We start from the raw sequence: 26,490 nt of genomic DNA on the forward strand, positions 1-26,490 counted from the left end.
TGAGGAGGTCTATAAACACAAATTATCTATCTATAAATCTATAATTTTCAGCCGAGAAGCCCTCACGAGAGGACGAAATTAGGGTTCCGCCGTGAGCTGAATTATCCCTGTAATATCTGCTAATAACTAATAATTTGCTGAATATTAATTAAAAACACTGTTAATTTACAGTCCTTAAATAATGTAACGATTGCTTCCACTAGAGGACTCCTGTGTGAATCTGACCGTGGGAGGAATAATCGGATCTAGTGAATAGTTAGTGTCATTGTGTGAATCTTTTACGATCTGAACAGATATTATTTCTGGACACGAAAGGTCAGAACCTGTACTTTTGTATTTTTATCTGAAATCACAAAATGAATGGAGTAATGTCAGCACTAATGTTTCTCACATGGTATAAGAAACAATTTCTTGAAGACTATTTTCAAGTCACCGAAGAAGAGAGATCAAATAACAGTCAATGTAATGGATGCAGGCGTATTTCCCCAAAACAAACAATTCGAAAAGAATTTGACCAAGAGGAATGGATCTGCTAGTACGTTGTCGTCACGAAGAAAAAGACTTTGATCAATTTTCAATTGTTCCTCGTTCTCACTTGACGATCACAAATACAGTTGAATAGAAAAGATATGAATTAATAGGAGTATAAATAAATTTTGTTGTTAAAGTTCACGATAGACACGACAAACGTTCACTAATGCGGTTATATTAGCAACCGACAGCTCAATTGCCGGATATACATTTATAAACCTTCTTTTTTATAACACCTGTATTAGTTGGTCCAAAACATAGCACAAAAAAAGATTCTTTCCTTTTATGGCATAATCAGTTCCCCGTATATAAGGGTTACCTATAGGTACGTCTCTGAATTGACGGCAAAAGCCGCCTCCTGTTGCTTGGCCTAAAAAGATAATTTTCTCTGGTTCGGAGTTAACAAAGTTGAACCTGTTGAATGAAAATCAAGTCGGAAGTTCCAGCGAGGCAGATACTCTCCGCTTTAACTATACCCACTCCAATGAGTTCACTCGAGAGGCGGTAATTAGGTTTAAGAATCAATTACCAGCGCCTAATTCGTTTTAGGTCTTTTGAACGCGTTTCGTATCTATTTAAATAACTTTTTGCATATTTAAAGACATGAAAAGAAACCCAATAAAGTGAAAAGCCATATGAGAACTACACCATAAAATATAAAATTTCTTTATACACTCAAAATTTGATTTATTGGATTATTTCTTATTTGTAACAAATGATTCTGGTAGTTGATTGAATCACGAGAATAGCTAAAATTTAAAATGATCAATTTCTCAAGCAAAAATAACAGCGTGATACAATATTAGTGGCTTCTTGTAACAGATTGTTTCAACATTTACAAATTCTGAAAAAATCGACACTTAAATTGCACAACTCAAAACTATACTGTATCCGAGCCCCACCAACTCTTTTAATTGGCACATCTTTCGAATTATAGATAGTAACATTTCAGAAGATATGTTTTTATTTTTAATCAAGCATTTTGCCATTAATTAAAAACAAAAAATCACAATATATTTCAAACAAAATAATAATGATATATTAATAAATATTAGACGAACAACCTTTTCCAAAGTTCACGAATAGATGATAATATTTTTTTTTAAATATTCTCATATCACACTTGTTAAGATGGTGGAAACAAAATAGTGGAACCCACCCTACACTCAAGAAAAAAGTATCTAAATATCTCGTTATTGTGGCTACGTCCACATTTATTACCTTAAGCTAGGTAATCGTTCGCTCAAATAAAGTACAGACTAAAGACTTTGGAGAATGTTATTTCTACAATCTAGTACGATAACTTTTACTTGTGTTTTCTCTGCATTTTATGATTTAATATATTTTTATTTTATCCTTTCTTAAACTTTCTTGTTATTTCTTATTTCTACAGTATCCCATAATACATACTAATATTACAGGAAATATTATTTATTTTGTCTATACTGTGTTAAAATTGGATCTTTCAATATTCTTGGTACTATTGGTTAATTCGACAGTAAGTATCCTATATACTACACAGTGTGATAAACTCCATAAACACACACAGGTATTTTAAGTACATGAGACACTACTAAGAACCTAAGGTTTCATCCATTACAAAAACCCTCTTGTCTGATCGCCCTAGGATCTTGGTCTATGGATCTTTAACTATTTGCCTAATAGTCAGACGTCGATCATCTAACACGAGATCATGGTCTTATTCAATACTTCCGTAAGTAGTAGCGATTGTAGTTGCTCCACGTGCATGCTGGTCTGTCTAAATCATGACACCACCTATCGTATTCATACGCCGCGCGTTTTCGAAACAATCCAATTGTACACAGTGTTGCCAGAGCTAGTACAATTGTACAATTTTAGTACATTTTAGTGTATTTTATAGGCTAGTACATTTTTCATTTTTTCTAATACATTTTCCCTGCGTTCGCAAATATAAAGTTATTTTACATTTTTGTTTAATAAAATAAACTAGAAATTGTACTAGATTGTAACAATAATTAGAAAACAGAGACAAGTTGATTTATATTTAGATCGTGAGATTTTTGTACTGCATTGCTAATTTTATCGGTAAACTTTATATAAATTTTTCATCCTTAAAATAATAATTGACACAGTCTATAACATATACATCTTTCTATAATTTTATTAAATTTGTTTGAAGTTGGTACAATCTAGTACATTTTCCAGTTCAATTTTTACATTCAACTTTTAAATTGTGGCGACACTGATTGTACAATCTCGAATTAGTGCGTTTACTGAAGCGTGTTTAGCTTCAACAGTTGAAATTTTATCAATTCATAACGTGTCGTGATGATAAATATATGTTTTGATACATACATGGGATAGAAACGAAGCATAGGAATATGTAAATCTAGCATATTAATATTATAAATTCTCGATCATTGAAAATCTGGAAACATCGCTGCTCAATTATCGATGTTATTGTCGATGTTGAACTTCGACGCTGAGTGTCAATATCAATAACTTTACTAGCCAAAGAGACCACTCACGCGATTTTGCGAATATTTTTGACAGTATTGGTTTGCGGCTATAATGGAGTTTGTGGTAATTTTCCAGTTATTCAGAAAGTAGTCAAAAGATGACGTTGATATTTAAGAAACTCTTATTCGTAGTACCTCAAATCCCTCTAAAATATAATAAAAGTTCCATTGGTATTCCCTTTGTGCAGCAGAAAATAAACCCAATATTTACGTCTGCAACGTTTTTGCTAAACATGTTTGGAATAAATTCGTCTCCTTTAGCAAATACAAATCGATAGTCCGCAATCCAACGCGGTATCTGTATCGCATGTTGTACTTAATATATAAAATACTGACAGGGCAACTGGAGTTATTATGTCACTAATGAAAAAATAAAGACAAAATGACATTTTTTCTTTAAATATCAAAAGTTGAGTCTCTCCAAATCAATGTATAATAAAATCAAAGCTACCCGTGTATTATTACAGATATAAAAATACAGTTTTGCGGATACCGTGTATCGTATGAATGATCAATGTAAAAATAATGTTATGAAATATCTCGAAATATCTCGGATAGAAATTATTTTATAAAAATTTTATTAATATCATCAATGCAATTATTACTATTGTTGGTTGAGATTTGATGAACAGCCTAGAGAAACGTTCTTATCCTAAGAATAGACAATGAGACATCGGTCTTCCCCCTTTGCATTATACATAATCGACACAAAGAAATGTCTCTTTTGAAATCAACCATAGGGAGTGAATATTTGGGAAACTTTACGACCACAGTTAATTAAACACAGATGATGACTTATCATAGTTGGCATGTTAAGTGGTACGTTGAAAATATCGGTTTTTCTACAGTACAGGATCATTCATTATAACTATAAGTAGGGGTAACATTTAATATTTTTGAAGAAACCCATTACGATAATTATATTTGGAATACAAATTTCCCAGGTCTTTATATTTACTGCAAAAATTAAACAATGCATAACTGGAAAAGGAACTGTGTGATAGTAAATAGTAGTGGTAGTACTTCATCAATTACCATGTTGTTGGAATTCGCAATAAAATAGCATAAAATTAAGAAAAAATGTAACTACTTGGAATATTTAAAAAAAGAATGAGTACATATGTTTAATCTAACACAGGTCTAGAATTATTTAACTTTATATAAGCACATATAATGAATAAAATGTATGAATGGAAACGAGTTTATAGCAGGCAGTTATCACTTATAGTCATTGGTCGGTATCAAATCTTATATATTAAAAAAATTGATGATTTCGTTCTTTTCTATTATAATGATTTCTGATACTTATTTAATGGATTCGATGCGAGCGAAGCCGCGGGTAAAAGCTAGTATATAAATTAATTAAGAAGAAAAACTAAAAGTTCTATTGAGAATACTTTGAGATCTATTGTATTTGTATTGTATGTATGTATGTATTGTATTGCATGTAGTTATGAATAGTTTCTACAACTTGATATTTAGGTATATGCTCATTTTTACTATTACTAAATATACAAGGTGTTAAATAGGACTCTGGTCCGTAATAAACTTTCTCTAATTGTAAAAAGTCAAATTCAGAGTTCCAAAAAACCACCTTGTATTCGAAATCGACAACAATAACTTTACTTTAAAATAATATGTCAAAATAAAAATATTAGGTCATCCAAGGAAACAATTTCAAGGTACTTTTTTAGTATCCAATTACTAATTTGAAAATCAGGAAACCGCATTAACTCATTAAAACATTTTTTTTTGCTCATTTCATAATGAGAAATACAACGCAATAATACTTGAGAGAATTTCAGGTGATTCATATCGTTAAATGATATGTTCTTGACAAATTTGTAACGAGAAGATTCTTAAGAAATTCGGAGCACAAGAATTTGATATGAATGTTAAAAAACTCATTTGAACCAAATAGAACGTAGTAGTCCCCTCGCGACAAAATTATACAAATTTTCTTTTATATAAATTTATTATTGCATTGGAATTTCTGGAAACGTTGGTGATATTCATAATGAACACACTGTTTACACTATCACTACACCAACATATTAGGCATTTTCAACAGAGTGAGTTTGAAAATGTTTTATAAGTCCCGAAATTGTTGGATTGTCCCAATGATAAAATAACCAGATTTGGAAACGAGTTGTATTTATGAAATCAGCTGTAATGTCTGGGTCAAGTATTCTGGGCAGACTGAGAGGTCTGTTAATATCCGGCATAAAGAGCAAATAGCTTAAAACATGGTTGGACCAAAACATTGAGTATTGTCAAACACGTCGTCAGTCATAATCATGCGATAAATATAAATAATGTAAAATTCTTAAAAAATGTATCTAACAATAAATTATTAGATGCCTTTTCAAAGTATGGAGATTGTTGCGTAAGAATGGTTAGGGCCTATCACACCCATTCTATAGATTATATATTAGTTAAAACTTGATCTTAACTCAAACTTAATTCTTTAATCTTATATCTTCAAATATTCTTTTGCTGAACATGCAAACATAGGAGCTCGAAAATTTTCAAAAAATGCTTTTTTGTCGATACTAATACCATGTCTCCATTTTTCAACTCTTTATTAATGTATTTAAACGTTGTGTCAAAATATTTTCCCATTCTTCAATGACGGCGCCCACAAGTTAAATTGTAATTACAACACTTGTGTTGCGACACAAGTTCATAGCATTTGTTTCAGTATTAAAGTTTCATTCAAGTTCAACATTAAATTAATCACCGTCATTGCTTTCATTTGATAAACTGAGCATTAGAATGTAGCGATTAGCTTACTGCTTAACAATAGTTTTCTGATTTTTATAAGTAGAAACGGTTTATCTAGGGACTCCATTTTTCCTATTTTATAGCTCTTCAATAATTTACGTACTTCCCTCTTTCTGAAGTAAAAGCAATCCATTCAATTTTCTCTACGTTCCACTTTGCGATTACAGAAATAAAAGATAATGTCGAGATGATTGTCTGATAATGATAGCGCCGATTTAGTTGTCAAGTTGTTGCTATGGTCACGACACGGTCGAAGGCACGTGCGTCACGTCAACGAATTGATATTTCATTGGCGGAATGTTAGGGGAATATATAGAGTTTAAAAGCGAAAATAGTGTCTTCTAAAAGTTGCTACCCCATAGAAATTATTAAATTTTGTGAAAAACATCTAATAATCACTCAATATATGTATTTGTTCACCCTATGTTGCCTGGCATTTGGCACTGACTCAAAACATTATTATCTTATTCTGTTGGAAACTTTACGACGTTTGCCCCTAAAATATTCTAGTCTACCTTTATAACCCACGACAAAACTTCTTAGGGAACTGTATAGGGAATGAGCGTCATAAGTGATGAATCAACGAATTTGTATCAAGTTTTGATAGGAAAAACTAGCTCATTGGCTCATTGGCTTACGGGTATGATTCGAAAACAAAACGACAGTCTTCACAACTGAAGCATTTTGAATTAATAATTCCAAAGAACTTTTTTCTTTGATTATGGAGGTTTGTAAAAACACCACGAGAATATACCCCACGAGATTCTATAAAGACTAAAGGATTACGGCAACAGCTGATTCGCCACCACAATGCATCAGGGATTTTTAACAAACCACCAAGCCTTAACACCGTTACTAGCCTCTGTAAAATACCGATGTGTTTCCCTGCGACTTTTGGCTCTTGTTTGATAAAAAATGCAGTTCAAAGGATACCGGTTCGATGACAAAGAGACGAATGACAATACGACGAATGCACCAAAGAAATTCGAAAAACTGATCTCCAGGATTGTTACTTTTGAAGAGAACATTGCTGGAAAAACGTGTTATTCAATCAAATCATAAATACTTTTAATGTCATTCTATCGAAGTGCAGTTTAACACAACATACACATCGAATATCACTTATTACTTCCTCATTACTATCGTAATAAAACCAGATCTTCTAAAAAATTATTTTCCTTTGTTGTTTAATGCTCATTTGATTCAATGTCACCGAAAAAAATCTATTGTAAACTTTTCTACCTTTCCTCAATCATTAAACGGGTTTCTTAGCTTACCTGATTATACAAAGCAAGTTTTTGCAAAGGAATAAAATTAAATATTGTTGAAAGAATGTTTTAACTGTTAATATCTGAGAAACAATAAAAACTTCACAGTATGCAGACAAACCAAATATTTGGGTTGTCAGTATTTTCCCGATATTAACTTCGAGCTATATACGGGTATATCTACAATGTAAATTCCGTTTCTATTTCCATCAGACTTAAGCGGAAAAAATATGCGCCATTGCTGCTGCCGACGTTTTGTTTGTAGTGCTTCTTTATGATGTCAATCACAATTGAAAATACCGCCACAGACATTTCAATGAAGAACGTGATCAAGTGCACAATGAAGAGCAATGTGAATGCCTGTCTTTGGTACTGATGAGCTGGTTCACGCAATTAAAGATAACCTTAAGTAAAACTGTAAGTTTACAATTACTACCCAAAATTTTTCAGACTTTGACACGCTACAATGAAAACGGTGATGATTTTCTTTCTAGGATAGTTACGGGAAATGAAACTTATTTTATGACACCCCAGAAACTAAAAGGCAATCAATGGAATAGAAGCACATTTCTTCCCCAACGAAAGTTAAACGTAAGCAAAACGTGTCATCTCAAAAACTCATGCGCATTACTTTTGAGATCAGGAAATGATTGATTTCCTACAGGGAAGCCAAATAATCATTGCACACCAATATTTGGACTGTATTTGTATTGCCGGACAATAGAGAACAAGCGCCAAGAATCACTGTCAGAAGTTGTTTTTACATGATGATGCTTGACCACAAACTGCGAACGTGACAAAAAAATTACTACAGGAATTTGACTGGAACGTCTTGGATCCATCCTCCTTACAGCTTGGACCTCGCTCCTAGCGATCTTTATCTCTTCTTATACCTAAAATATTACCTTGCTGGTCAACACTTCAACGATGATGACGAGCTGATAAAACATGTTACCACATTAAAACACAGGCGGCAACTTTCACTTGCGTCACGCTATTACTTTATTAGAATGATATTAAAAATGTATGGCATTTTAAACAAAAAAATTGTTGCGACTTTTTGATATAATATGCGAATAAGCCAGATTTTAAAAAATTATTAAGAAAGAAATTTCGAATATAAGCTTAACGATAAATTAAATTTTATGCAACTAAAGATAAAAACAAAAATAAACAAAATGTTATCACAAGAAGGGCTAAAATAATCCACCTCTTTCGGCTAAACAATATATAAATATATATTATTTGGTGATTGGCCGCTTCATAATCCATGAAGAAATAATTTTATTATTGAAAGTATTTTTAAAATAATCTCAAAGTTAAGAGGAATTGATAAATGTTGATTGACGACGAATAAAAGTTATCAGGTATTTACTTTCTTGAGACCAATATCTTAAAGTAGACGACTCATGTTTAGAATTGATGGAAAATTTGGCATAATTTTACAGAATATTCTCCTTTGATATTGTTATTGGAACTTTATTGTGATGTGACCATTTTCTTTCAAATTATTACGAGCAGGTTCCGACACCACCTCCTTGCTCTTGTTTTGATATTGAATCGATTATAATAAAAGTAAAGGAGAGATTCCTGTGAAACAATAAGTTTATCATTATTTATCTCGACCTTCTATTGAAATTTAGACTTTAGATTAAACAAGTTCCTATATTCAGTAATTTTTTTTTTCAATAAATATCGAAACAACTGTTTTTAAAACTAGACTTTTCAGATATATTCTAAAGCAAATAAGCCAGTAAGAATACTGCAGTTAATGTTCACTGTGTTACCTGTCTTATGAACAGGTAAATATTTGTTTATCATTACAATTTGTTTTGCTTTTTTGCCTCTGTTTTGTATTACTACAAACAAAACAGTTTTTATACACTACGTAAACAACAAATTTTAAAAACTAGATTCTTGTGTCATGAAATTTATAAAAATTATAACATATAACAACACGTTTTCTTATTGAATTTTAGGGGGACCAAAAAATAATGTCGTTTCTGCATACATCGATATTTGATGTATATCGTTTTTCAGCTCATTGTGTACTTCTAAGACATTTCGAAGACAATTTGGTGTAAAATGGCCGGCCTTATATCAGAAGAATATATCCGTTTTTTGAGTTACGCAACATAATATGTGTAATGGATGTTCGAAGATGCTAAAAGTTTAAATCTGGAAATTTTGACTTCTAAGAGTTCCTTTCGACCAGGAAGACCAGCATTAGACAACGACTGCAAAATGGAAGCAAATCCATTTCAAATAATCAAGGAACTCTAAATCATCTTTAATCAAACTTGGCCAACCCAAGAATATTTGCAAGATTTGAAAATAAACATAGTTTAAAAAAACAAATCACACGCTTTCATAGCATATGAAACTAGAAAATTGGAAAACAATATGTTGTTTAAAAAAATTAAAAAAACACGCTTTTAAAGCACGTGTCGTGGGCGCGCGACATATTTTTCATTAAGTTTACAAGCTTATTTTGATTTTATTTTTAACTTAACTTTTTAGCATCATGTACTTCGAAATTAATGATTTCTAAAAAACAATTTTTTTTCACCATGAACAGGATTTTACCCGCCAACAGGAAATTCAAAGGTTGACACCTTAACCAGCTAAGCTAAAGAGCGCAATTAAAGTGGTGGGATTTACTAACACTGATAAGTTATAAGGGAGAGTTATAAACAAGCTCACAAACAAACAAATCCACATACAGGTCGTCAAGCTAATAAAAGTGGATTTAAAAAGCAGATGAGATATTTGGGTTCCACATAATACATCCGAAGAGAACAAAGACAACCGATACACCATATGTAACGTATGGCTTCAACGACACTATAAAGACTCGTTTTTTTGCTTGATCTCTGGATAAAATTGATCCTATATGGTGGATTATTGGTAAAATTGTTCATTTTCAACTGGGGTGGTGGTTAGTGCTTCACCCACCATACTCGCTCAATATCGCCCCGTGGGATGTCAATCCATTCCGATCGATACGTCATATTCTTAAAAATTGCACATTTGAATGATGTTAAAAATACAAGCTTCAGATATTTCGCTTCCAAACCAATTGATTTTTATCGATACAGCATTGAACGTTTGCACAAAATGGCAAAGGGTTGTTGATAATGAAAGTTATTAATTATTGATTAAAAATAAACACTTGCTATAAACTTAAGAAAGCGACATTAGTTCTGATCTGTTTTGTTTTTTTGTATATCAGTAACTAAAACTCCAAAACAAATATAAAATATACTCCGTCGCCGCCCAGCGTACATTCCAAATGTTCCAGAATTACTTCCACTTCATGAAAATCACATTTTGTCGGAAGAGATTTTCAAGTACTTACGCTTAACGCAAATCACTGGGGTCGAGAGGATATGAATGGAATGTGGGATTAATTAAAAGTATATTTTATTAAAGGGTATAATAAAATAGTATTTCTAAATACGTTTTGGTGTAGAAGATATTCAATTATATTATTTCATTTTTATTAAAATATTTATGTTAATTTTATGGTATCTGAATCTGGCTTATATTGTTTCTACCGACATTATACAGACATTTATACCTATTCTTACCATGAAAATTTTGATAAAAAATACGTAAGGTAAACAAATTACATTTTTTGGAATCAAAATTATAACATGAAAAAGATTTTGATCGTTCATCGTTTTTTAGCTGTTCTTCTAATTTAGAAAAAAATTCTTGCCTTGTTTTTTTTTCTCTGTGTCTTTTTTAAAACCCATGCATTTACTTCAGCTTCAAAGTAATTGCAATGGCCTTCTTCGAGACTTGTTCTAGCCATTTGACAGGTTCCATTTGTTGGATCTGATGGTGCCCACAACTCTATATTTTATGTTAAAATTTTTTTAGGGAGAGAAACTCTTGCAAAATAACTGTCAGTAGTTTCCTTCCACATCTCGTTCATGCTAATTTCGAATTAACAAATTCTCCTATAGTATAAGAGCCCTTGAGGACCAGAACATGTGTGTCCCCAACACCGGTAAGAATGATCCCCACTCATGAAACTTGAATCATGGTTCGTTTGATAATGAAAGTTATTAATTATTGATTAAAAATAAACACTTGCTATAAACTTAAGAAAGCGACATTAGTTCTGATCTGTTTTGTTTTTTTGTATATCAGTAACTAAAACTCCAAAACAAATATAAAATATACTCCGTCGCCGCCCAGCGTACATTCCAAATGTTCCAGAATTACTTCCACTTCATGAAAATCACATTTTGTCGGAAGAGATTTTCAAGTACTTACGCTTAACGCAAATCACTGGGGTCGAGAGGATATGAATGGAATGTGGGATTAATTAAAAGTATATTTTATTAAAGGGTATAATAAAATAGTATTTCTAAATACGTTTTGGTGTAGAAGATATTCAATTATATTATTTCATTTTTATTAAAATATTTATGTTAATTTTATGGTATCTGAATCTGGCTTATATTGTTTCTACCGACATTATACAGACATTTATACCTATTCTTACCATGAAAATTTTGATAAAAAATACGTAAGGTAAACAAATTACATTTTTTGGAATCAAAATTATAACATGAAAAAGATTTTGATCGTTCATCGTTTTTTAGCTGTTCTTCTAATTTAGAAAAAAATTCTTGCCTTGTTTTTTTTTCTCTGTGTCTTTTTTAAAACCCATGCATTTACTTCAGCTTCAAAGTAATTGCAATGGCCTTCTTCGAGACTTGTTCTAGCCATTTGACAGGTTCCATTTGTTGGATCTGATGGTGCCCACAACTCTATATTTTATGTTAAAATTTTTTTAGGGAGAGAAACTCTTGCAAAATAACTGTCAGTAGTTTCCTTCCACATCTCGTTCATGCTAATTTCGAATTAACAAATTCTCCTATAGTATAAGAGCCCTTGAGGACCAGAACATGTGTGTCCCCAACACCGGTAAGAATGATCCCCACTCATGAAACTTGAATCATGGTTCGTTTGATAGGTAACAACAGGAAACAAGGGGTACAAAATCTTTTCTCGAATTTATTAATTTATCAAGCTCAATTTTTTGTATTTTATTCGTCATAGCATTAAAACACGCGATGCTCTTTTCCAGATACATATTATGGTTACAACCCTCCGCCGGACACCCCTAAACTATGATGTTCTGTAATTATACTTACCTTATATTATGGAAACTGAATTTTATATAAGAGTATGTTATTCAGAAAGTGATTAAACTGTGTTTCCTCAGTCACTAGACAGTGTTGTGTGTTCTACCATCCTGTCAGACTCAATAAAAGTGGGAGAGTGTGGATCATATGCAGCAACTGGTACGAGTGAGACCATGTCGGTAATAATTGACGATTTTTATTGTTACAATGAAAAATATTTCCAAATAATTTGAGGCATTTCTAGAAAAATTTAGCAAATGGAAAGTCGATTAAAAGCGTTAAGAATTGGTGTTGTCCTTGATCAATATTTTACACTATAAATCCCTTCTGCGAGGGATAGGGAATATGTGAATATTAAATAGGTGGCCAATGTAGGCCAAATAAAGAGAATGAAGGTGTTATTCTACATAAAGGCTGATTGAAGAGTTTACAAAATTCTTGTAATATATAACAAGTGGGGATTGCATCTCCCACCCTTAGATGTAGGAGGTGATCTCAATAAGTCTGGGTAGTCGTAAAAACGAGAGTATGTAACGAGTCTTAGTTCGATCGTTAAAAGTATACGTCAATAAACAAATTATAAACTAAATACATCCTCATCATTTTGAAAAATCGGTCCTTCGATTACAAACAACATTAATCCGTTTCGAGCCGAATTGAATCAATTACAAGTAAAAGTGAAAACATATTAGTAAAATCAAAACTATCAACAATTTATTTAAGCATCTCTTCTGAAAAATCAAAAGTCGAGATTTTCCACCCGGAATTAAGCAGCTTCTTGGCCAAGAAGACGTCGGCAATTCTAGTTGAGGTTAGTGGCTCAGTTCCTTTCTCATTCTTTTTTGCCAAGACAAGATTTATCGCGTAATTTTATTTTGATATCGAATTAAACTAAAAATGAGTTTGCAAGAACTTAAAATCAAAAGACGAGCTGTTAAAGGTTCTATTACTCGACAGAAGCTGTTAATGAATTTACGGACGGCGACAATACCTTCTCGTTAGAATCACGAAATTTAGATCTTTACCAAATTTTTGATATGGAAGGGTTGATATTCACACCTCCACAAAAACAAGATGAAATCATTGCTTCGGAAGAAGAAGCCAATAAGGAAAAACAATAGGTTGAAAATCAATATTAAACAATCGTTTCAAACATAAAGTCGATACTCTCTCGAACTAATTCGCAGAAATTTCCTTTAATCAAAATTCATTCGTCATAAAAATATGAACAAAAACATACTGATCCAGAAAGCAGCACATTCTTAAAACCTTTACCTTTATAAACCTTCTGTGATGATTATAGCGATTGGTTTTCTTTTTATGAGTCTTTCAAGGCCTAAGTCAAGGCCACGATGATACAAATCTGTCAGAAATAAGTAAATTTCATTATCTTCACGGTCGTTTAAAGGACGAAACGGCACGCGCCATGGAATCATTAACCGTTTCTAACGATAATAACGAAAAAACCATTAGTTTGTTAAAAAAACGTTTTAAGAACATAAAACTGATAATGCACCAACATGTGTTCAACATTTTAAATATTCAACCCTCAAGTAAATCCTCATACATTAAATTACGCCACTTATTGGATATAATTAATAATAATTCAGCTGCACTAATTGTATTATAAAAATTCGACTATACTAAAAAAGGAAATGGCAATTTACTCTTCAAAAGAATTTACCTGCATTTAGGTAATTCGTTTAATGATTTTCTAGAAAAACGTTATAAAATATTAGAGTCACTAACCTCTATCAAAAATACTCCTCAAAATTCAAAACCCGCAAATGTCAAAGTTCCAAATCAAACTTCCAATCAACTCAAAAGATCTAAAAGCCACAACAACAATAATCATAATAGATTTTTCACAAATTTAAAACAAAAAACAATTGCGTGTTTTGTAAAAAATCACATATCAGTTATCACTGTAACGAATTTTTGTAATTAGAGGTAACAGAAATAAAAATTGTGTAGAATTGGTTTAAGGTCCAACTACACTATAGATCAAATTCGTTTTGTAAGGAGTCATATACTGTCATATACTGCTGCGCATTATGTTCCATCTGTAAATACTTCACGTGTCTCTTATCCAAATCAAGTTACCTACCGCAATTGTATTAATAATGGACTGTTTTGGTAACTTTCACACTTGTGCATTATTAGACCAAAGTTCAGAAACAAAACATCATAACAGCCGAACTGTGTGATAAATTAGGTCCATAAGGGAACAAAATCAACAGCACAATTACCGCCGTCAATCTAACCGAAAGTCAAGTTTCCAAGAAGGTTAACATAACTATTACATCCTTTTTCACAGATTTGGCGACAAGTTTCATAGTTTTCGATCAAATCACAACCCCATCATCTTTGACAAATCTTGGATCGAAACAATTTTTCGTGACCAAATTGTGGACTTAATTGGAGCCATCCTGTTTTGGAAATTATTGGTAGGCTGTCCGATAGAAAACAAATCGAGAAATTTATCATTAAACTTAATAAAGACTTATTCAGAATCCAATTCAGATTCGTACTTGGGAAAACTAGGAATTGCCATCCGTATCAAATTTATCAAACGAACAAATAGCATGTGAGAAACATTTTGTAAGAACATCAAACAATTCATAAATCTTAAAAAAACATTAGTTAGCAATTCGAAATTAAAAGAGACTTTTCAAGAATTCTTAAGTGAATATTTACAATTAGACCACATGGAAGTTGTTGCCGACAAAGAACTAGATGTTATTACCTACCACATCATCCTGTATTCAAACAAACTATAAACGGACCCCTCTGCGGTTAGTACTTAACGCTTCTATGAAGACTTCAAATAATATAAGTTTAAACGATTGTTTAATGACCGGTCCAACAATTCAAGACGACATTTTTATATCGATTCAACCCAAATGAACCTATCAAAATTTTTTGTCTAAAAACGGTAATGTACGCTTTAACCGGTTCCCCTTTTTTAGCAGTCAGATGTTAAAATCAATCACAATATAATCAGAATCAAAGTATCCTCTCAAGTAAAATCATAAAGCAAGACTTTTATATGGACGATTTAATTACGGGTAGCAACTCATCGGACTATATACTCAAAATTATAAGTCAAATTTCTTCTATTTTATTATCGGGTGGATCTAATTTATGTAAATGGGCAAGTAATAACAGTTAGTGTCGATAAAAACGAGGAAGTCAAGGTACTTGGATTTTTTTCGAATTGCACTAGTGACGATCTTAGATATAAGGTCAATCTGCCAAACATTTCAGATGATAAATCTATTACTAAACGCACCTACAGTTGTGAAATTATTGTTACAAAATATGTGAATACTAAAGTTAAAATAGGACTGACCAACACTTATATAATTACTTGCTACCCTTATAAGTCAATCGAAATTCATGGTTTTGCGGACAGCTCTGCAAAGGCGTACGGCGTAGTTATTTCATAATTTATAACATTCAATTAAATTAGTATGCTCAAAAATCGAGTTAATCAAAAAAAAATATTAATGGACTGACTCCACCAGAGTACTTTCTTGGTTATCCGAACCACCCAATCACTGGCAACAATATGCGGGCAATAGAGTAAAACATCCAAAATTTATACAATTGGCCTAAATTGAATACGCAAAGAGCTACCGAAAATTCATTGATTCATAGATTTCAGAAAGAAAACTCATATTTTCAATCAACTTGATTTCTATTGAACCAGGATTACCAATTATTTCTAATTTTTCATCCTTCTACAAATTAAAACGTATTGTAGCTTATTGCTTCAGGTTCATAAACAACTGTAGGAGACAAAAAACAAGAAAAATCATTAACAACGTATGAAAATGCGAGTACGGCTATACTTAGACACATTCAAAGTAGGATATTTTACAATGAAATAAAAAAATTCAGTAAAAAGTTCAAAATCCAAAATATTGTCCAAATTAAATCCATTTATTTTTAATAATAGACTTATTCGTGTAGGTGGACGATTGAAAAAGTTATAAAAAATTTCCTATTTTTTGCCGGAAAAACTAATAATGAAACATATTCATTAAAGAGAAATGCAACAGTTTTGGCACTTGGCTGCAAGGATGTAAGGAAAATTATACATTCTTGTGTTAAATATTCCCGAACAAATCATAAACACTTATTCCAAAAAATGGGTGATTTGCCAAAGCAAAGAGTTCAGCCATTGCGTCCCTTTTATATTTTAGGGGTTGATTACGCCGGCCTTATCTTAATCAAAGAAAGCCCTGCTCGGAATGCACGCAAGGTAAAGGGATATATTATTCTTTTTATTTGTTTCTCAACGAAAGCAATAATCTAGAAGCATGATGTAAAGACTACAAGGTTTGCTATAGCGTACCAGCTGGGAAGCAGCCAATGGGAATTCGCTTCCAAAGAGATGCACAGAACGAGCCCTCGGGAAGAACACATTTTGTAGTCTTTACATCATGCCTAAAACTAGTAAGCAAATTAATAACAGAGGCATTTTTAACTTCAATGAAACGTTTTATTTCGCGAAGATGTAATGTTGCTGAGATTTATCGGATAACGGAACCAACTTTGGTCGTGCCCAACGGGAGTTTTTTCGGTCACAAAACTTTCAAGATAATATTAAAGGTAAATTTTCAAATCAAAGCACAAATTTTCATCTTATACCATCAAAATACCCCATTTCAGTGGAGTATGGGAAAGAGCGGTTAGAAGTGTTAAACATCATATTCGCCGTGTAGTTGGAGACGCTTCTCTAACGAAGAGTTTTATACATTGAACTTTTTCTTAATTCCAGACCAATATCCACCTTATCACAGGTTCTTAATGATCTGGAGCCACTAACCACAAGTCACTTTCTAATCGGAGCACCGTTAACATCTCCTGTGGAAGCGATTTGCATGATATACCTTATCGCATGATATAACCGCAAATTCAACAGATCCAGGAACATTTTTGGGCAAAATAGTACAAGGTATATATAAACAAGTTGCAAACTAGACCCAAAGGGCATCAAACATCAACAACTCAACTTAACCGTCGGAACGATGATCGTTTTAATCGAAGAAAATCTACCACCTTTAAAATGGAAATTGGGACGTGTTTTCGTCACTCATTTAGGTATAGTATGTGCAGTTTCGATAAAAACAATCAATAGTGTTTGTAAACGCGCTGTCCAAAAGTATGTGTTATACCTACCACCAGTGAAAATTAAACAAAGGACACAACATTTACGTTACAATTTTGAACAATTTCAATCAAATTTAATAATTATTTAGCAATTTCGATTGGATCGATATATATTTATAGATAGATAGATCCGGATTCATTTATGAATTTTGTTTATCACATATTTTAATTTTTGTTGATTGTTGATATTTTATTTGCTTTATCCTATTGTTCAATTGAAGTATTTAAACTTGTAGAGGGCGGCATCTTGTAATATATAACAAGTAGGGATTGCATCTCCCACCCTTAGATATAGGAGGGGATCGCACTAAGACAGGGTAGTCGTAAAGACGGGAGTATGTGACGAGTTAGAAGTATACATCAAAATACAAATTATAATCTAAATACAGACCTTATCATTTTAACAAATCGGTCCTTCGAATACAAGCAACAAAGGGACTAGTGAAGTAAAGTAAGGATCGGAAAGTAAAATCTCAGTTTAGTCGCTTTTTATGACACGCACCAGACACGTTGGGGGTATTCTACAAAGAGATACCGCTTACCCACACAACAAATTGTTTTTTACATGCTACTGTAGTGAGAATATAAATTTAATCATAAAATTGATTTGATGATATTTTTTGGAAAAAAAATTTATACCTAAATCTAGGTAAATGGCGCTCATCAGAAGAAAACCGTTAATACCTTTAAAGTAATATAGGAAACCTACAATAACAAATTGAAAAATAAAAAAATGCAATTGAACATGTCACTCGATTCGTTAGAGTAAGTTAGTCAAAAAATTATTAAATTAAAATAATATTTGGTGCAGAATAACTGAAAAGCTTACCTTCGAGACTTTGGTCATAACCTTTCGTGAAAAATAGCATGGCTTTCGCAGCTCGTTCAGGCGTTTTCAACAATCCTTGTCGATCCGGATTTTCTCCAAGTGAACCCAGAAGCAGCTTGTAAGCTCTAGACATTTCTGGCAGCATAGCTTCTCTAGTTGGAGGTCGATGGTCAAGCTCTAGATCGTGGTGGAATGTGCAATTTTCATGACCTTAAACAATATTGCTTAATTTATTTGAATATCGTAATAAATGAAAATATATTTTCAAAAAGGTTGCAGGAGCCAAAAAACTACATTTGAGAAGTCTAAAGTTTCATAAAACCAAACAATTTGCTATTTTTCTGTGAAATATTTACTCGCCATAAGAAAGCCATGTGTCTATAATCGTTATAAATTTTTTCAATTATCGTGCGTAATTGATGATAATAAATATTACGATTATTTTTAACTTTGTAGGTAGCCCAACAAAAGTTTAAAAATGTATTTATATAAATTCAATAATAGAGCTTCATCACAAAATTTTCATTATATTTGTTAATACAATTTGGCAAATTGCTAAAGATTACCTTACACGTATTTTCTATCTACCGAAATGCAGTTGATGAATGATTCCATTTGACTTGAACTTCTACCTGCTGTACCAAAAGTGAGGTTTCTATATTTTTCGCTAGTAGAAAACATTATTATTACTAATTTATACATTTATAAAACTCTCGATTTTTCGCCGGAGTTTGGTCAATGTTCAACAATATCGTTTATTTTCATCCCGGGTTGCCCTAAATCGATAAGGACTATCTCCTTCTGATCCCGATACTCAGTCGTCAAAACCTTTCTTGCCGACTACATTTATTTTAATTTATTTGATAAACTGAACCAGAGTGAGGCCACTGACGAGATTGTTGTTTCGTAAAGAAACACCCAAGTTTCATCTCCTCTGACGATAGAGTCTAACCAATCTTCTTTGTTGCCTACCCCCTCAAATTGAAGAAACTTGCGACCACAGTCAAGGCGTTGCTCCTTATATCCGTCAGTCAGCATCCAGGGAACCAAACGTGCACTCACTTTGCGATAATCCAACGTTTATGTTAAGGTTGTATAAATTAAGCCATGGGAAGCTTAAGGACTGCATTCAACAATATCATAAAAAATGACCCTCCGATTTCAGAGCTCACTGTTGATCTTCTGAACAATCACATTTAAAACCAACGGTCTTCCATTCCAAGCTTAATCGTGAGTATTCGTGCGACCAAAGTCCTTTTCCATACTCACCTTCCTCCAGCTTATAATGTAGATACGAATATAGACTAGATATTACATTGCACTGAATCCTTGAGGTTTATTGTGCCCGTTTTTAACATCTCGCCGTCCAGTAACAGCGTTTTAACGATTTCCTGGCTTCAAGGAGGCTTAATCCCTCACTCCCACATCATGCCTTGCAATATTTGCAATGAAGAGTCATTCTAGAGCTAGGTGAACTTTAGTTTTTTCTTTCTCCAGAAATTTTAAACTAGTCTTAACTTAATCGAGTGCTTTTTGAGGCGTCAGTGCCCTGTGAGTAAGTGCAGTTTGGTGTTGTTGATATTCAAATACTATTTTAATCTAGCAGTATCGCAGTTCCGAAGGAACATTTTGGAGTGATCCAACCCGGAAAGCTACTACCAGAGTATTTCTCTTTCTTTCGCCCAATTTCTTTCTTAGGTCACAAAAAAATTAACAGAAGGTTTGTGCCCCCTTTTTTTAATAAGAGTATTGGGCCCATATCAAGAAGACTGTATTATTATTGCTTATTTTCTCCAGATTTTTTCGGTTGTCCTATCTTAGCTTTGAGTCATTGATATGAAAGCTCAGTGCTTTAATAGATGCCTATTAGAATGAATTGATGTGACATTTTTGACAACTAAGTTGGAATCTTTGATACCGTTGTGTTAACAGTGTGTTCATTCTACTCACACAGTCCACACTACTACTAGACCAACACTTACAATTGCACTGTCTAACGTGCATTTCGATAACCAAGTTATCGTCTTCAGAGACTGAAGGAGTCTTTAACGTACCTATATACTAAATTTTCCCACCAATGAGCTTTCTCCCGTGAATAATAATTCCAGCGAGAACACTTCGGCGGGAAACCTCACATTTATTCCTTGACTACTAAACTATAAAGTGGACTGTGAGAAATAGGCCCTTTGTCCCTATTTAAACTATTCTTACAAATAACAATCTCAATACTTTCAAATGCATCCAGCAATTCAGTATTGGATACATTTTTTAACAATTTTACATTATTTATATTTATTTCATGATTATGACCAGCAGCATCATCACATCTAATGTTATAGATTTTCCAAATATGGAATTTTATCCTTGCGATTGCCCAACAATTATGTCAATGTATAACTTAAAAAGTACTTTTACAAGGTATCAAAGCAAATTTTTTTTGTTTTTCATTTTGATTTTGGAAACGAGACAGATATTTCTTAAACCTCTGTTAATTAATCTATCAAATTCCCTTCCCCACATCGTCAATAAAAGTTCTTTCAATATTGTAACTTTCGATATGGAAAATGAATTAAACGATCTACCGGGAAATGTATTATTATTCTCAATTATTAAACTAGCAGAAAATGGTAATTGCCCATTGTTCTCTATTTCATAAATGAACTTTACAGATGGACATTTTGAATTGAGTTTTAAATCTTCTACATTTGCTTTTTTCGTATTGAATATAGCGAGGATATATCATTGTAAACATTGAAAATAATTATTTATATACATTAACAAAATAAAAACATAATTAATAAACATTATAATATACGGGCTAATAATATAAATTTTTAACTTAGTAATACGCTTTATATGTTCATATTATTTTTAAAAGAACCAGTTATTTTGCATGAATTATTCCCATTAAGTGTGCCATATCTGCATACGTTTGTTTATTTTAATGTACATATGATTTATTTCACAAGACGCATTCTCACAATTTAAATGGATCCGTCGATGTATATGAAATTATATCATTGAAAGAATCGCAGTAATATTATGGTAGTTACTTAGATGTTGTTATCTCATAAACGGTAACAAACTTCTAATAGTTGTAGTGTCTACGTGCTTGAAGTAGTATTAGATTTGTTACTGGATAAAAATTCATTGCTAGTTTGCCAGTCCAAACTTTCATATTCCATAGGCGTCCAAGTCTGTTTTTTTCATATAATATTAGGCCACTTTATAATGTGTACACTAGTCAATTATCCCAGAACAGATATTTAATATTAAGGTGGGCCTATATTGGAAGTAAAGAACATAAGTACAAGAAAAACTGAAAAAGTGGCTAAAATTGGACACAAATCATTAGGTGCTATCGGGACTAAAAAGCGGATTAGTTTACAATGAATTAAGAAGTTCGTATTTATGGCACCTTCCTATCCAAAATATAGTCTTCTTCTTTTTTGGAGTATTCGTGTGCCTCACCTCATGGACTGTCATTTTCTTATAATTGATGTGTCTAATTAACAGTTATGATTCCATCCTGTAATGGATTACCACGTCTGGTGTAAGTCGATTCTTTTTTATTCATCCATCCAAGCATTGTAAGTGAAGCCCAAAGTCACAATACGAGTTTGAGAAAGTTCACCTTTGAATATAAAAACTAAACTCAAAATGCTCTTTTGGAGATTCATAGTAAACTGTCCTTGGCAAATGTTCTTTTGGAAAGTAAAAGTAAACTGTGCTCGAATGTGTGAACATTCAAAAGATACAAATAATTTGTTATGATCTTTTTCGAAGAACCATTCCCCAAAAGTTTTTTGTGCTCAATTTTTCGACAGTATCTCGACTAGTTACAATGAATCAAGAATTTCAATTGACCACCATGTTGGATTCAATCAATAGTTTTTCATTAAATTTTGAGCTACAAAAATTACTTTGAGATAACTGTGATAAAGTTTCATTTCGCCATTAACATTCAGTGATAAACTCATCAAATTCACATCTCATAGTTTTCTCCAGTTGGTTATTTTCAGTGAACTGAATCATTTTTTCACCAATCAAATTTCCTCCAGCACTGCTTTATTTCTATCAATGTAATGGTCAGATTATTATCGAAATCTGTACAAACCATATCCACAAAAAAGTTTGTGATACAAGCTATATTTAGAAGTGTACAGCAATAGTATTTTTTCAAACCAAGCTGGATGTCTCCGAACTCATGTTACTTAAACACCATCAGAGATTGGAAATTTATAAATTTATGATTTTTTGTCAACAAATGGAGCAAATTATGGCAATTTTCATCATAAAATTTAGTATCTTATTGAAGTAATGATTTCTCTTAGTTTATGTTGTTGGTAAATTCTTCATTTACGCCAAATGTATCGCTACATTAACACAACGAATCCCTTTCTATATAATAATTCTTCTTTAATAATGTTATAGGCTTCAATCAAGAATGAAAAAAGAATAATATATTTACACCCACATTTTGCTGAATATACACCTGTAATATGGTAAAGGTAGTAGATGTCTGCTTGTGGCATCTCCTTTCAAGTAACTTTTTGGAACAATTGCAATTTGTGCAATCATTCCCAAGTATGTTTAATGAAATTTAGGTTTGGTGACTGCAAAGTATTAACGCAAGCTTCTAGGAGGAACTTTGTAGTTCGACGTGTTTTAACTTACAGAAAAAACTACTTGGAACACAATCACATGTTATGCCATTCTGTCTCAAAGTGCTGCTGTTGTCCATCAGTTCAAACGTTAATAATGGCTCCAATATTACAATATAGTGTTCGTAAAGTAACAAATCTACATTAAAAAATATATTATTTGTGTCACTGTGTATATGATACCCCAATATCTATATACATACAAACATACAACAAATATACCTTCCTCTCCAATCCATTAGACAAAAATTTAACGCAATACGGTCACGCAGACCTGGTTTAACGTCTTCCAACATGAAACTCCTGTTGGTCTTAACATAAAAAGACGAGCTCCCAATAAGTAGTAGTGTGTTTCTTTAGAAGAAAACAGTCGAGATTATTAAATAAAGAACAAGAAATGATTACTTGTTGGTGTAACATTTCTAATTTCACTCAATTTTTTACTTCCCAGGATTTTATGAGATTAATTTTCCAAAAGATACCTTGTGTCAATGACTAAAAGAAGCTAGACCATTTTATCACCAATAGGTAACCTCGGTCACCAATAATTACATATTACAAAATAATAATTATATCAAGTTTAATTATAATCTAGGAAATCCAGTCCATTAATTCACCGCTAGAAGGCATATTATGCTTTTTTAAAATATTCGTATAATCGTTGACGTAACTTCAAGGATAGCCCAGTACTTTCCAAGCCCGTCCCCAGAAAGAGATTTTTTTAGATATAACTCCTACGGCTAGACGAATAGTTACGCCAATGCAAATAATTAATATGAAGACAATGTAGACGTAAAGACATATAGTTGAAATACTATAATAATATGGAATACCTACTACCACTAGCAAGTTTCACCATACCACTCGCGTTACCATAATCAAATTACCGTCTTTAGAAACTGGGGTAATGTAAATTTTATTTGTATGTGATTATTATTAATAATGCTCCTTGATTAGTTGCTAATATTTTTCGGTTTCCTAGCTTAGAAACCTCAAATGTCTAGCTAACAAGTACTAGAGGCTAGACAACTCAAAGTGCAATTCGTGAATTTCAGCCTTGACAATAAACGACGTATGACAATATGTATTGTTCTTATGGTTGCCACCCATACTTTATAATAAAATATTGTACGTTATTTCAAGTAATTGTACTCTATACTTTATGAGAACAAAGAAGTACGTGAAAATACTTTATTTCGTATGACTTCATTTCTTTGAAATTTTGAATAGTTTAGTCTTAAGTACTTTATCAATAAATGGAGTTTATCGATTCGTGTTGAATTGATGTCGCCACTCACCAGTGCCACATCACTTAAGTATTCGTTTTTTGATGATATCGTTAATTGTGGCAGTGATAGGAACACGTTTAATTCTCGAAATTTTAAAGTCGTTAGGCAGGTATATAACTTACGGCATATAACTTACTTATATCATATACCATTTTTGTATCGTGTTCACTCTTCTCTAAAACTGAAGCTTTTGCATTTAAGTCACGTGACAATGAAACACCAAAGTGGACTAACTTTAATATATTTTCCGAGCTTTCGAATACTTATGTATTCATCATCTGGGAAATAATTAATTAAGATTTTCGTTGGTTTTGAATCGTATTCTTGTAAAAAAATTTAATATATATATTGATAAGTTAGTATGGTTTCCGTTAATATTTTATATGTAGCTTTACTTGACTAGAATTTTTTTTATTTACAGAATAATGAATTTCAAACCTCCATAAAATAAAACATGTGTGTTTAAATTATTTGAAAAATATGTATTAGAACTAGACATTCAATCTACCTTTTATAAAGGACATGTATGAAGAATTATCACTAAAATATGATATGATAAACCCTTGGTATCACGTCACTGCCTCAAGAGTATTTGTAAAAACTAATATTTATGTTGTGTACGACGCAAACTATGACCTATACATAATTTTAAAATTGTATGTTGAATATTTTCTCGGCAATGTTTCATTCCTTTAATTTAAGATTCTAATTCACGGGACATCCTGTATATATGTTTACTACATTTAGATATAATAATATAACAGTCGAAAATTGTAATACTGATTACAGAGGTTATCAACACATCATCGCCGTATTTATGATCCCATACTCAAATTAGTATGTGAAACAATTATGATGTATTTTCAATGTAATACATTATGATGTTTTGAAACTGTTACAATCTGCAGTTTATCAAAAGTATAAACTATCAACAACACTGTTATTATTGAGCATTTTCATGATTACGCACAGCTTTCTAAGTAGACCAATATTTTAATTATTTTAATTATTTATTATTTTAATTTCAATATTATTAGGAAACTCATTTATCAATAAGCCATTGTGAGAACTATGGAAATTATAGATATTTAGTAGATTGAGGATATCTATATAATATTGGATAATTCTTATTTCCAAAAGTAAAAGCAACCTTTTCTATAAATAAACAGATATTACAAACATCAATATGCAGATATGATACAGAGTGAGATATATATTCGGTCCAAAATATGAAGTTTAATTTTTGTATTTTTGATCTCGTGTTGTCTATTGGATGCAACTGCAGATTCTGTTACGCAGAGGATGAAACCAGAATCCACATTCGCTCAAAGTTTGAGAGACTACAGAACTCAAAGTAGTACACTTGAGAGAATATGAAATAGATTTTTTGCAGCGAGAGCAATCCCATATCCTAGACTTTCTGAAATGAGTGGGATTAATAGATTAGCTGTAAATACCTCGGGGCTTTAGAAAAAACAGAAGACAGAATAGATTCTTTCGGTCGCAGTATATATAACATATTGTTTGGCCATCGTTGTTACCAGTGTTTCGTTTAAGTGGAGGGGGTGAGGAACTCTAAAAATTTATTAGTAGGTTTTGAAAATTATACGTTTTCTTACATTTTCTATTGAAAAACATAATTTTTGGAAATCAGGAAGTGGGCATCTGTGTTCATCCCTTCTTGGATACATTTTTAGACTTTCACAAGACAATCGTCATCGTGCTTCAAAGAGAAAAAGACTGTAGATATTTCGAGAGTTTGTTTTATTTTCAAATTATATTTTATGGAGGTATTAGAAAATTTTGTATGAGAATATATAAAAAATTTCGATTTTAGGATGCCAATAAATTGAGAACTGCAAAAAAATAGATAAGGATCGTTTGAAAATTCAACTTCTCTATTAACATCTAAATGCTAAGTGTTTTGGTGAACTCGGCTTTGCTATGAAAAGCAGGGTAGATATATATATATATATATATATATATATATATATATATATATATATATATATAAAGCGTTTTCGTATTGGGAAAGTAGCAATGAAACATTAAAGTGGACTAACTTTAATATATTTTCCGAGCTTTCGAAAACTTATGTAAAAATTGACGTTTCGACTTACTTTCGACAGTCTTTTTCAAAATATAATATTGACACTGGCAATTTTCGTATTTATACTAAACAACCTACCGTATGAAAATTCATTTTTCTTATTAAAACAAATTTTATTTTTATTTTATTCTTATTTTGATATTGAAGGTGAAATATTGATTAATAGAAATACGC

At 31.9% G+C, this 26,490-nt stretch overlaps 1 protein-coding gene across 1 annotated transcript in view; it reads right to left on the reverse strand.

Annotated features, from left to right (window-relative positions):
- LOC130452624 (GTP cyclohydrolase 1) overlaps positions 1-26,490 on the reverse strand; it is a 51,391-nt gene that overhangs the window by 18,164 nt on the left and 6,737 nt on the right. The window contains exon 2 of the mRNA XM_056791973.1: positions 18,254-18,463. Within this exon, the coding sequence (XP_056647951.1) occupies positions 18,254-18,463 (210 nt within the window). The remainder of the gene's footprint in view (positions 1-18,253; positions 18,464-26,490) is intronic.

This window comes from Diorhabda sublineata, chromosome 2 (assembly GCF_026230105.1).
Source record: "Diorhabda sublineata isolate icDioSubl1.1 chromosome 2, icDioSubl1.1, whole genome shotgun sequence".
NCBI lineage: Eukaryota > Metazoa > Arthropoda > Insecta > Coleoptera > Chrysomelidae > Diorhabda > Diorhabda sublineata.